Genomic DNA, 13,175 nt, shown 5'->3' with positions numbered 1-13,175 from the left:
GGCCGCCTTTTGCAGCCGCCCGCGGCCGCGCCGGGCTCTGCGCGCCGCGCTCCAGCCTCCTCCCCCGGCAGCAGCGGCGGCGGCGGCGGCGGCGGCGGCGGCGGCCCCAGCCCCGCGCCCCCCGCGCCCCGCGCCGCGCGGCCCCGCCGCGGTCACACGCCGAGCCGCCCCGGCCGCCTCCGCCCTGCGCTTTGTGGAGCCAGAGCCCGAGCCGAGTGACAGGCGCGGCCTCTCGCCGCCCCGGACCCCGAGTGCGGCCGGCGCGGCGTACCTGTGGCTGCGGGGCCGCCCGGCCGGGAAGTGTCGCTGGGGTTGGCCGCGCGGGACCCGGCCGCCAGCCGCGAGCCCCAGGCCCGGGGCCCGGAGGTGGGGGGCCGGGGAGCCGGGAGCTGCCCCTACTGGGGCGGGGAGGGGCTGCCTGGAAGGAATGGGACAAAGTGAAAGTCTCTAGACTGCTGGGGTGGAGGGGCGGTGGGGAGCGTCGGAGGAAGGAGGGGGTGCTGATGGTTCTTTATTTGGTGCCTCGGAGTGGCTTTTAATGACGGCGATGGCGGGGCAGGCCAGCGGGGGTGCGGGCTCCCAGTGGGCGTCCGCGATATCGGTGCCTTCTTGGTGCATTCCTCGGATTGATGAAAGGGCCTTTTAACCCCTCTAGGGTGACCTTTTGGGGAAGTCTTCAGGTTTCTTTTTCCCTCCCTTCTGCTCGACACTCTGGGAAGCTTCGTTCTCAGGTGCAAAGCAGTTGTGCTGTTGTATTGGAACACGAAGCGTATTTGTTTATACCTTCGTGGACCGATGCGGAGACTGTGGCACAGAGGGCACAGATTGCTTCTTAGGCTCACATCCAGGATGTCCTTCTCCCAAACCTGTCTGGTGTGTGCTATTGGGGTTCGAATGAGGCAGTCCGGGGCCTGCCCTGGCCCTGGGGGGGTCCCAGCTGTGCTGCTGAAATGGTCTCCCAGCCTCGTCAGTATTCCCTAGCTCCGACTTTTATGGTTGTTATTCTGCTGATTGCAGATATCTTTGCTTTGCTGACATCCTGTTTTGTTTTTGGTTTTTACATCCCATTTGTTGTTTCTTTTTATCACAGAAACGCTTCGTTAAGGGGCTCAGGCAGTACGGCAAGAACTTCTTCAGAATTAGAAAGGAGCTGCTTCCCAATAAGGAAACAGTGAGTACAATTGGACTTTATGTAACTTGATTTTTTCCTCTTTGCCCCTACTGCTTCTCCGCACTTGATCTTACGAAATGGTTTCCTTTAACCCTGCGCTGTGCTCAGACTGGCTGGCACTAGAGTCCTCATCATTTTACTTCCTTCACTTTTAGTTTAGCTTCTGATTTCATATAGTAAAGTGACAGATTATGCTTCTCCCCCGCGAAGAAAGTGGACTTCCTTTGTAAGAACAGCAAGGTCTTTGCCAACGGAGGGTCACTTGGGGGGTTGTCTGGGATGTTGAGCTATTAACATCTAATTGTAAATACAGTGGCTGAAATAGGAAATGTCATTTACCGCCAGTTGGATTTGGTTATTGACCAGTCTTCAACCAAACAACAGAATGAAAAGGTCTGTGGCTCACTATGCTTTGAATTCTGTTGGGACCTTTTCTTTCTTTAATGTTGATTATGTTTTGAAGAGTAGTTTTAACTCTTTAGTTTTTGCAGCCTTAAAAGTTTGCACTTCTGGGGGGCACCTGGCTGGCTCAGTCAGAAGAGAGTGCGACTCTTGATCTTGGGGTCATGAGTTCAAGCCCCACATTGAGTGTAGAGATTACTTAAATAAATAAATAATTTTTTGAAAACTTGGCACTGTTCATTGGACAGATACATATACAAGGATTCTTATAAATTGCTTAAGTGAGGCTTTTACAGATTCATCTGACATTTCACAAAGCTGAGAGCCCTGTCTCTTGCTAAACTTGGGGTAGGCAGATTTGCTGAGGAAACTTCAGAGGGAGGTTGTATGAACAGAATGCTAGTGAGGGATTTGGTCTCATTTACCTAAATTCCCTACAGGTGGAATTCAGGGGGAGTGGTTGGTGAGTCCTAGGAGAGGCTAGGAGTGGGGTAGGGCCAGCCAAGTCCCAGTGTCTGTGGCCTAGGTAGAGCCTAGTAACCGGAAGTGCTTCTTAGGACTTGGGGGTGGAGGGTGAATATTGAGCCACTGAGCTGCTTTCACTTCATGCCTACCCTCCCTGAGGGGAATGAGGAGATAGGTGAAGAGTGTCCATTATAGAAGTGGGTGGGTTGTTTCAGTTTGGTTTGGTTGGTATTTTTCTAATTGGGTGTTGTTGATTGATTGATTTCCTCTTATTCGATTTTGATTGTTTTATTCTGAGGGTTTGTTCTGTTTTGTTTTTGCTTCAATGAACTTTTTCTAGACACCTTTTCTGTACGGTGCCTTATGTGAGCAGCAGTAGCTTATAAGAGGGAAGAAAGGTTCTGACATTTCAAGTATAGCCTTGTGTAAATTGGTGGTTTGCATCAACCAATCATAATGACATTGAACTTTTAATGTTTACTCTACATCTTAATATGGTGAGATGGTCATTTTGAGAATGGTTAAAAAAAAAAAAAAGAACTGTTTATAGACCTTGAACTAAAGTATATGTTGTCATCAATCTATATAATCAACTTTTTTGGAGGGCGGGGATGGGTCTTCCTGGAACAAATTGGAAAGAAGTATTTGATGTGGAACAGTAAAAAAAATACCTTTAAGTTTTCTGCGGATTTCAGTCATTTAAAGTTTGATATGTACTTTTATAAAACTAAAATGTTTTACCCAGCGGTGAGAATTTTGGTGTGGCGAATTGGAGCAGCCATAAGGTCCGTGAGTAGCTGTGGCCGGACGCAGTAGGCCAGATTGTGACCTCCCCACTGCAGTTTTCTGTCTCCTTGTGCTCTGCTAGAAGTTGCAAACCATGAGGAATTTAATACAAGATATGGCTTGACAATTATTTTCTTTCTGTTCTAAAAAATAAACTTGTAATAGCAAGATTAAGCATCTAATCTAAAATTTGCCATCCACCATTTGGAAACACCAGGCAATTCTGTCTAGCTTTTTATCTCTAGTGGAAGACAAATCTGAATGACTTTTAGCCTGGGTAAGAGGCTTCTAATCTTTTTTTTCCCCCCCTTACTCTTGGTTGTCCCTTATCCTTACTGATGATGTCTAACTCAGTAAGTCGTCTGTCCCCGCCCACAGAGAAGTTGTTGGTACACCAGCCTTTTGAGCCGGTCCGCTGGTCTTTTCCAGGTGCCTCTGTCCTGAGACCCTTCCCCATCACTGTCCGCCGTCCCTGTTTCCCAGCCTTGTGGCTCCTCTCCTCTCCTCCTCTGGCACCCAGCAGCCTTCCTGTTTCCAGCCTCCTCATCAGGGCGCGATCATGGCCACTAACGGGACAGTTGTTGGCAGCACTGGAGGGTGCGTCATGGCTGACTTTGGCTAAACGTTGGCTGGTGTTCCGCTGTCTTTTTGCCTAGAACCGGAGGAGTTTGGTGGTAGGGTAGATCTAGAAGTACCCTGATCACCTGGGAGAGAGGCACTCATTTTGTATTTTCCTTATTATCAGCATAGCCCCGCTAATCATTCACAGCTCCTAGGGAGGGGAGGGCAAAGGTTATTTTTCATTTTTGCTGCAAAAAATGAGAAAATTCCTTGGTTCAGAACTTCCTTGGTAGAAGTCTTCATATGGTCACGCCTCTCTTTATATCAAATGCATCTAATCTAGATACTTTCTACATTCTCTTCTATGTCCCAGAATTATTAACTCATTTCTTTGCTCTTCTCAACTGACTTGAAACTTCAGAAGGGTGTCAGCATCCAGAAGAACGCGCCTGATTGGGCCGGGCGTGGGGGTCATCAGACCTGTGTTCTATTCCTGGCCTTACCGGTAACTGTAGCACTTGATAATCTCTTCTAACTGTGCAGTCTGCTTTGAGCTGTCAGGTCAAATCCTGACAAGCATTCAAAAATGATTTTCCCTAAAATGGTGTTTCTTTGTGCGAGAATTTTATAGATGCTGCAATCTTTATAAAATGTTGGCACACCTTTGGCTGTTGCTGTGCCTGAAAGCAGAGCAGTGGCTCTTGCCTCCTCTGGCACCTGCCTGCTCTGGGGCCTTGGGCAGATTATTCAGTCTCCGTCTTTTAACATCTGTGTCTGTAAAATGGGTGATCCTTCTAGCCCCTAGAATTGTTCTGAGAGTTTAAATGAGATAATGTCCGTAGAGAGTGCATAGAAACACCTAAAAATGGGTCTTCTTCCTTGTCTACCCCAAATACTACCTGACATGCGCAGTATGGGATTATTTTCCGTTTGTAACCGTGCCGAACCTGTGTGAGAAGAAATGACCTGTTTCTTATCATGTGTCTTGGGAAGAACTGTTTTCTTTGAAAAACTGGTGGGGGGGGGGGGGCGGTGAAGGACAGCGCCCAGCTTAAAGGATCCGGTTGTTTCGTCTTGAACTTTGTTGAAGGGACTTCCGTCCTTACTGGGTCATTCAGCGCAGTTATGCGGACAGAGGTTCCTGGTGGGAATGGACCTAAACAACTTTCCTAGTTCTTTTGGTTTCCGGTGTCTGTTACACAGGAGCTGAATCTGGCTTTCCTCCGAATGCTGCTGCCCCTGGAGTGGGGGTGGTGGCTGTGGCTGCGGAAAACCCACTCTCAAAGTTCAGCTGAGGGGATGTAGCAGGTCAGCCTCATGGTACCCAAGTGAATACCTGTCGGTCACATACTTTCGCGTCATGGCTGTGCACGTGTCCTGGAGTTGCTGCCTCTGTCCCATTCTTCCTTTCTCTGTGGCTGCTTGCCTTCTTCAGCGTGTGTACAAGATGGGCAGTTAGAAGTCATACACAGTAGGGCATCTTTGCGGAGCGTTCATTCAGCTTCCCCTTGGCTGTGTCCCTCTTCTCTCTCAAGACACTGTTGGGCCCAAATCACATTAGAGTCTTGGGTGTCGGTGCGTTTATACAAATCGCAGCGAGCGTCCCACAGCTGAGCCGCTCGGGTGACGGAGAGCCGGGCCTCGGGGTGCCTCTTCCAGCACCGCTGCGTGATCTGTGAACCGATCGATGAATTACATGACCTTTGATGCTAAGATAATGCCTGAGAAAATAGGAGACCTAATAGAATTGAATCTTAAAGCACCAGGAGGGGCACCCATGTTGTAAATAATACGAAATCCCGGGTGTTCCAAAAATAATACCTTGTTCGGTTTTTACACACACTGCAGTTTTCTTCAAAATCCTGAGGAGATTACTCCGACGGCAGTGACACGTGTCTTCTTTCACACTGAGCAAACGTCTGTGTTGTTTGAGTCAAAGACTTTCCGTGTCTGACACCTGGACGATTGTCCCTTGAATCCTGGCTGGCCTTTGTGTACGGCTCTACCTGCTGTTAGGCAGACAAATCCAGTCTGCGTTGGGTTGTAGACAGGGAGGGAGCCCCGACCCCGGGAGCTGTCTCAGGCGCAGCTAACGTTAGAGAGAAGACCGTGTGATCCTCCCCGACTCGGGAGAGAAGACAGGTGCCTCCAGCACGTTATTAGCCTCTGGGAGAAGAAGGTGAAAAGGCACACACCCTTGGCCGTCTTTCTCCTCTCCCTAGTTTTATTTTTGCACACCTAGCCCAGTAGGGATTAAGCTCATGTTATTTGTAGTCCCAGTTGCTGGTGTATTAATATTTTCTAAACTAAAAAGTTCTTTTTTTTTTTACCCACTTCCCATTTTCAGAGCTAAACATTCCATGTAGCTCAATTTTTTAAAAATTTTGTATATCCACCGAGCACTGTAACGGGTGGGATGTCTATAATGAGGAGCAAGGTGCCATTCGTGGCCCGCATTGCAGCAGGGAAGGGGAACCACATGCACGCTTTCCGTGTTTGGCAATGTGTGCTAAGGGCCCTGCTGGACAAAGTGTGCACCAGAGGCTGCGTTTGGGGGCTGCCCGAAGGCTAATTGGAGGGTGTAGTGTTTGAGCTTTGAAAGGAGGATCTGCTTTTTGACAGGCGGCGGTTGGGAGGGTGGAAGGAAAGTGGCTTTCCAGCTGCAGGAAGTGGCACGAGCAAAGGCATGGAGGCAGGAACTTGCAGGCCATGCCCAGCGCGTACCCTAGCGTAGTTGGAGAGGAGGTCGCAGGGCAGGTGCGGCAGGACTTAGGCCAAAATTACGTCCTGGAGGTAGACTTGGGAGACCCTACACTGTCTCTGAAGAGGGCATTTGGGAACCCACAGAAGTCTTCTAAGAAGAGGGCGCCTGGGTGGCTGAGTCGGTTCAGCGTCCGACTCTTGATTTCGGCTCAGGTCGTGACCTCTCGGTTTGTGATTTCAAGGCATACGTCGGGCTCTGTGTTCACGGTGTGGAGCCTGCTTGGGATCCTCTCTCTCTCTCTCTCTCTCTCTCTCTGTCTCTCTCTCTCTCTCTCTCTCTCCCCCCTCCCCCTCCCTCTCTCTCCCTCTGTTTTTCTTCTGTTTACAAGCATGCACTCTGTATCTCAAAATAAATAATAAATTTGTTAAAAAAGAGAGAAGGGGGAGCATTCTTAAGCGGCACAAACAAGACATAGAGACCAGAAAGGAGGTTCTTGTAATAATTCTCAAAGTAAGGTCTCCAAGTAAGACAAAAAAAATGGGGGAGTTGAAAGTTACTTATGGAACTAGAAGTCTGTCTTTTATCCTGATTTTCTCCATTGAGAATGTGCCTGTTTTGTTTTTTTTAAGTGTTCATTCATTTTTGAGAGAATGAGAGAGAGTGTGTGCCTGAGTGGGGGAGGGGCAGGCAGAGGGGGTGGACAGAAGATCCAGAGCAGGGTCTGCGCTGACCGGCGAGCCCGGTGTGGGGCCTGAGCCCACAAACCATGAGATCATGACCTGAGCTGAAGTTGGACACTCAACTGTCTGAGCCACCCAGGTGCCCTCTGTCTGGGTTTTTGTTGTTGTTGTTGTTGTTGTTGTTGTTGTTGTTGTTGTTTTAATGGTACTAAGGGGCAGCCGGTTTTGATATTTCGGATGTCTTGTTTTTAACTTGGGGTGATAGTATGAAAAGTACTGGAGGTTTAATTTTTTACTTTGAGAAGTAACGTGAAAACCACCCACTTCTGTCAGCCACATTTCTGGAAATGAATTCTGTTAAATATGTACATAATTATTGAATATTAATTGTTTATTTCTTCAGGCAAAATATCTTTTGCATAAAGCACATTCCCCGAGCAAAGAATAACTACTCTTGAGAAAGGTTTTCAGACTGAGTAATCAAGACTCTGTTAATATTAAGAGGTTAAGTACGACTCTAGCATTCGGTATGAGCGTTCAGCATGGAGTTTTATTTGACTTCAGATTAAAACCTTAGGTAAACAATTTTCTAGCCTCATTAATGCTTAATCTATGTTACGTAACAAAGCGTGGACTTCCTGAATAGGTTGATACTATTGGGGACACAGTTGTGTTCCAGGCGCATAACCAGAGGCCTCTGTTCGCAAGTGCTGTGCCCCCTGTGCCCCCCGGCCGGCACTCCCCCGTCACCAGAGCCGGGTGCCGCTGCAGGCTCTCGGGCTCCTGTCTGTCCCCACAGAGCCAGAGTCTGCACAGGAACCCACTCCCCTGGTGATGAGAACGCTCGGTAGGGCTCAGGAGGCCCTGCTGTTCACAGAGGTGCAGACTTGTGGGGTTCTAAGCCCATATGTCACATTTGTTCTTAACGTTGCTTTTATTCTGTCCCAGTTGTAAATTACTTCACTGTTAGGGCTTAATTTTGTTTTTCAAATTATTACAAAGTATTTCAAACACATAGAACAGTAATCTGGGCTTATTTGCATTATCAATAATAGAATTTCTTAGTATAGCTTCCCTCTTCGTATCTTTCACTTTTTCCTAGAAACACAATTGTAACTCCTGTCATATTTCACATAAAAACTGTTTTCTTCCTCTTTCCTTGTGGCATGCAGTTCATTGTGTGTGAGTCAGTCAAGCCTAGATCTTCTTTAAGTTGCTAGGAAAACTTTTTATTTGAAAAGGTGATATTCTCTTATTAATATGAAGTTCACATACTTAATACTGTGGCGTTTTCAGATGTTATTCTCTCTCCCTGGCACCCCTTTATGTATGGAGAAGAAATATACATATTTTGAGAGGTTGGCAAGATTGGGTCCAAGGCAAGACATGTGCCACACCTTTTTTTCTTAATAACTTGTCCTCAAATAGGTACAGATAAAGTTGAAATTTTCCATTCCAGGCAGAAGCGATTACCAATAGAAACAGGCACTAAGTTTGGCAGCAAGAACTGTGATCCTATAGTTCTTTCCATGCAGGGGTTTGTTCCCACTAAAATGAAGCAGAGGCTTGAATCTTTTCATCTGATAGTCTAAACTGTGTGGCTATTTAGCTGGGCGGAGGTCCAGTTTTGACTAGGGCAGTCTAAGCGGGATTGGTTGATTCCCTTGTGTAAGTGAAGCAGTTAAGAAATTTGCATGTAAGGAATTTTTGGTGCCGATGTTGGGGGAATAAAGAGGTTTTTAGGAATCTGTTAAGCTCTTGGTTTTGGTTCAGGTCATGCTCTCAAGGTTCGTGAGTTGAAGCCCCACATTGGGGCTCTGCACTGACAGTGCTTGGAATTCTCTTACCCTCTGTCTGCCTCTCCCCTACACACACACACTGTCTCTCTCTCTCTCTCTCTCTCTCTCTCTCTCAAATAAACTAAAAAAAAAAAAAAAAAGAATCAGGTGACTTTTTAATGTTTTTTTTATGTTTATTTTTTTAATGTTTGTTTTTTGATAGAGAGAGAGTGAACGGGGGAGGGATTGAGAGACAGGGAGACAGAATCTGAAGCAGGCTCCAGGCTCTGAGCTGTCAGCACAGAGCCTGATGCGGGGCTTGAACCCACGAACCACGAGATCATGACCCAAGCCAAACTCAGATGCTTAACCGACTGAGCCATCCAGGCACCCCATAATCAGGTGACTTATTAAAACAAGGCCTTGAATATTTGCTGTTTTCTGTGTAAATGTCTTAGGCCTGTCCTTGGCTTTATCCTACACAACAGAAGTGGAGGAAGTGGTGTACAAGGATTTTGACTGTGTACGATGTATTGCTTATAGACATTGCTCCCAAAGGAAACCACCTTGGACTTGTAAAGTTACTGAATACACTGCTGCTTATAAGGATTAGTTATTTATTTGCTGCTGGTATTTGCTAACCTGTATTTCTTATGATTTGACTGGGTCTTAGTTACCTGGTGACTTTGACCTTTATACCTAAGTAGACTCACCCATTTTATTAGCTAGTAACACAAATGGAAGGTTTGAAATGCTCTTTAAGAAGACTTATAAGCTGTGATTACTGTGCTTATATTCCATGTGTTTACCCACTTGGAGCTCATATTTTATATCATAAATGGATTTTTCTTAGCCTTAATAAGATCGATGAACGCATCCTAACTTTGAAACTCCAGTTTGCTGATGTTTTAAAAATAAGTTTTAAAATGTATCTGGAGTCATAATCCTTGAATAATTGGTTCATTTTAATCTTATTTGAAGTTACGCCCTTGAGGAATATGTAGGAAAATAAAGTAGAATAAAAATTGTATTGTTTTGAAAATTGTAAAGTGAGGACTTCCCCTCAGTCTTATTCACAGCTGCTCACTGGTGGTGGGAAAGATGGCCCCCCACCCTACTTCCTCTCATAATACTTCTTTTTTCTGTAATTTGAAAACCATTAATTGTATACTAGAAATAGGAAAAGCAAGCAGGAGAAACCCATCTGGGGACACCAGAATTCTGTTAAGCTAGGTTTTCTTTTTGAGATGTTAAATTTTTAAATTCAGTTTCAATATCAGTGACCTTTGTTATTTTTCCCACTTTGGAAATAAGATTCTGTGTTCTGCTCAAGTGTCTTAAGTCCTTCTTCTGAAACCTCTAAATTGTGATGTCATAGTTCCCAGGATTTGACCTTCGAGGTGTCTTAAACCATCATCATGGTTCTCAGTGGGCAAAGTTGGGAGTGTTTTGGGAACTACTGGGGGGAACCTTTGGTACCCAAGGCCCGTGTTCTCCTTGAGGTGTCTGTGGTGTGGGAGAGAGCGCTTCCCCTCGTGGAGTTCACAGTCCACTGAAGAGGCGAGCAGGGTGCGTGTTCTTCTCTGGAGGGTGCGTGAGTTGCAGTCATGGGGACCCTCTGGGGCCCAGTCACAGGGCTTGGGCTGCACGCTCGTGAAAGCACGTGGGCCATTTTGTCTGCAACAGGTGGCCATCACACAAGGAGCCCAGCTCCTGTCTCAGAAGAATTGTATGTTGTTCTGCCCTTTAAATATTACTACTTTATTTTAGTCCTGGACTTTAGACACCGTTTCATTTTTTCTTCTATGCATTTCTGTTCTGCACACATACATGCATGTATGTATTTATGTAGAATATAAGGCCTTCTGGGGATGGACCTTGTTTTAATACTTCTTTATGTCTCCTTTAATTCCCTGTAATAGGCCTTTACTTGATATTACTTTTATTTTTAACTTAAATGTCAGTTAACATGTAATGCAGTATTGGTTTCAGGAGTGGAATTCAGTGATTCATCACTTACATACAACACCCAGTGCTCATCACAACTCTGCCCTCCTTAGTACCTCTCACCCATCTGTCTAGCCCGTCTCCCACATACCTCCCTCCGTCAGCCCTCACTTTGTTCTCTATTGTTAAGAGTCTTTTGTGGTCTGTTTCCAAACTCTCTTCTCTTCCTCCCTCCCTGTATATTCATCTGTTTTGTTTCTTAAATTCCACACATGAATGAAATCATATGGTATGTGTCTTTCTCTGATGACTTATTCACTTAGCATAATACGTTCTCGCTCTATCCACATCGCTGCCAGTGGCATGATTTCATTGTTTTTGATCGCTGAGTAGTATTCGATTGTATATATATACACCCCATCTTTATCCATTCATCAGTTGATGGACTTTGGGCGTCCTTTGACTATTGTTGGTAGCGCTGCTATAAACATCGGGGTGCATGTACCCCTCCCAGTCTGTATTTTATATCCTTTGGGTAAATACCTAATAGGGCAATTGCTGGATCATAGGGTTGTTCTATTTTTCGTTTTCTGAGGAACCCCCATACTGATCTCCAAAGCAGCTGCCCTGGTTTGCATCCCCACCAACAGGGCAAGAGGGTTCCCCTTCCTCCGCATCCTCGCCAGCACCTGTTGTTTCTTGTGTTAACTTTAGCCATTCTGACAGGTGTGAGGTGGTGCCTCACGGTGGTTTTGATTTGCATTTCCCTGATGATGAGTGATGTTGAGCATCTTTTCATGTGCCTGCTAGCCATCTGGATGTCTTCTTTGCAAAAATGTCTATTCGTGTCTTCTGCCCATTTCTTAACTGGGTTATTTGTTTTACTTGATATTGCTTAAAAATGAGGTGTGTGGCTGTGTATGTTCACATGTGTGAATGATGGGATGGAAATATAGTATAACCATAGATCGATATATAACTATTGGTCCTAAAAGATTAAAACTTGTCAGGGATTTTAAGGAATGGTTTTCCTCATCTTTGCTCTTCGTGTTGCTTTTCATGATCTGCTTTGAGGCTGTTTTAAAGACCAGTTGAAACCTGGACATCCTAGGCCTTGGACTATGTAGCAGACAGAAAATCCTCGTTAACTTTTCTGTCCCAGGACAGTAAGACTAGGACTTGGGAGTCACTGTGCCACGCTTGGACTTTCCTGTTCTGTTTATCACAGGCAGTAAATCAACTCTGCTGTTTGCACAGCAATTCTGTTTTCTAGATTATTTATAAGATTGAAACCCATTGTTTATTTTTCTCAGCAGGTTTATTGAGCAAGTCAAGAATAAAATATTATCTTAAGCAGTAGAGCAAGCCATTAGCCAGTTGCAGCTTGGTTTCAGAATTATCGTGTGTGTGTATATGAGCGTGAGTGTATTGTGTGCACAGGAGGTGAGAGCCAAGCGAGGTGAAAGAGGCTCAGTGTTGCCAGATCTCTGCAGCTTTGCAAGGTTCCTGTGACTGTTTATGGATTTTTCCCCCCTTTTAGTCAGTTAGTGAGTCACCATCATATGCCATTTTATTATCTTGAAAACAGTCTGGAATTTTTCTGTGTCTTTGCAGTATGAGTGAAATCCCACTGATGTGTTCTGAACGATATCAAGTTAAAGTTTTTCCTGTGATGCTTTGGTTATGTATTTTCAGCTGCAGCCATCGTCTCTTTGTTCCTATGTGCAGGAGTTGAGATCGTTCTTGAGTTTGGCAAGAAGTGATGACTTTCGTTGTGTTTGATTATTTTAGGGGGCTGGAACAGCATAGGTCCAATGCCCTTGGGACTCGGTGCTTATTGATTTAGGCACACGCCTCCTGTGATCATAACTTGGTCCTCCTTCCCACTTCTGCTCTGTTTTGGAAATGTACTAACAAGGTACATGGAAGCAGGTCAGAGGTGTGTGGCCTTCGGTTGTCAAGGAAGGTGTTTAAGTTGCGGAAGGAGAGTCTGGAATGTGTGGAACAATAGGAGGGAGAATTAAACTCAAAAGGAAGCAGGCCCAGTGGATCTGCGGACATGGCCGGCTCCAGCTGGGTAAAGCACGCAGCAGGTGATGTGGGCAACAGAACCCTGTAGACATCTGGAGAATGGGGGATAAAAAGCAAAACAAAACTTTCAAAAATAAATGTTAAAGTTTGCTTTGTCCTGTGGACTGAATTTGCTCATCAGAACTTGAAGCCCTTATTTCTTTTGACCATGTAAGCCTGTCAGGTGATTCAGGAGAAAAGTCCATGCGCTTCCCTGTCTACCAGAGTATGTTAGGTCTGTTAGATGATTAGGCAGAATAATACACTTCAAGGATGGAGTGCTTCTTAGGTAGTCACTTTGTATTTATATTAAAATGTGCAAGTTTAGGACTTGGAATGTACATCCATCTGTCCGGACTGAAGCTAAAGCGTACCGTTTGCTTTTGTGTTATATTCTCCTCTCATTACTGATTGCCCAAACGCTAAAGCACGTTACCAGGCATGCCTGTACTTTACTGTCTTACTAAGTTTTTCTAGAAATCAGTGACAGGGTGTTCAGATAGGGTGAACATAAAAATTTATAGTTTATTCCTGGGGCGCCTGGGTGGCTCAGTTGAGTGTCTGATTCTTGATTTCAGCTCAGATCATGTTGTGGGATCAAGCCACTCCCA

The 13,175-nt window shown here is 45.6% G+C and overlaps 1 protein-coding gene across 7 annotated transcripts in view; it reads left to right on the top strand.

Moving 5' to 3' along the window:
- RERE (arginine-glutamic acid dipeptide repeats) overlaps positions 1 to 13,175 on the top strand; it is a 422,829-nt gene that overhangs the window by 364,559 nt on the left and 45,095 nt on the right. For all 7 annotated transcript variants that reach the window (XM_042994378.1, XM_042994377.1, XM_042994380.1 and 4 more), the window contains one exon: positions 1,091 to 1,171. In XM_042994378.1, coding sequence (XP_042850312.1) covers positions 1,091 to 1,171 — 81 coding nt within the window. The remainder of the gene's footprint in view (positions 1 to 1,090; positions 1,172 to 13,175) is intronic.

The sequence above is a fragment of the Panthera tigris genome, chromosome C1 (genome assembly GCF_018350195.1).
Source record: "Panthera tigris isolate Pti1 chromosome C1, P.tigris_Pti1_mat1.1, whole genome shotgun sequence".
Lineage (NCBI taxonomy): Eukaryota > Metazoa > Chordata > Mammalia > Carnivora > Felidae > Panthera > Panthera tigris.
The sequence above is the reverse complement of the archived record's forward strand: the minus strand, read 5'-3'. Positions and strand labels throughout refer to the sequence as shown.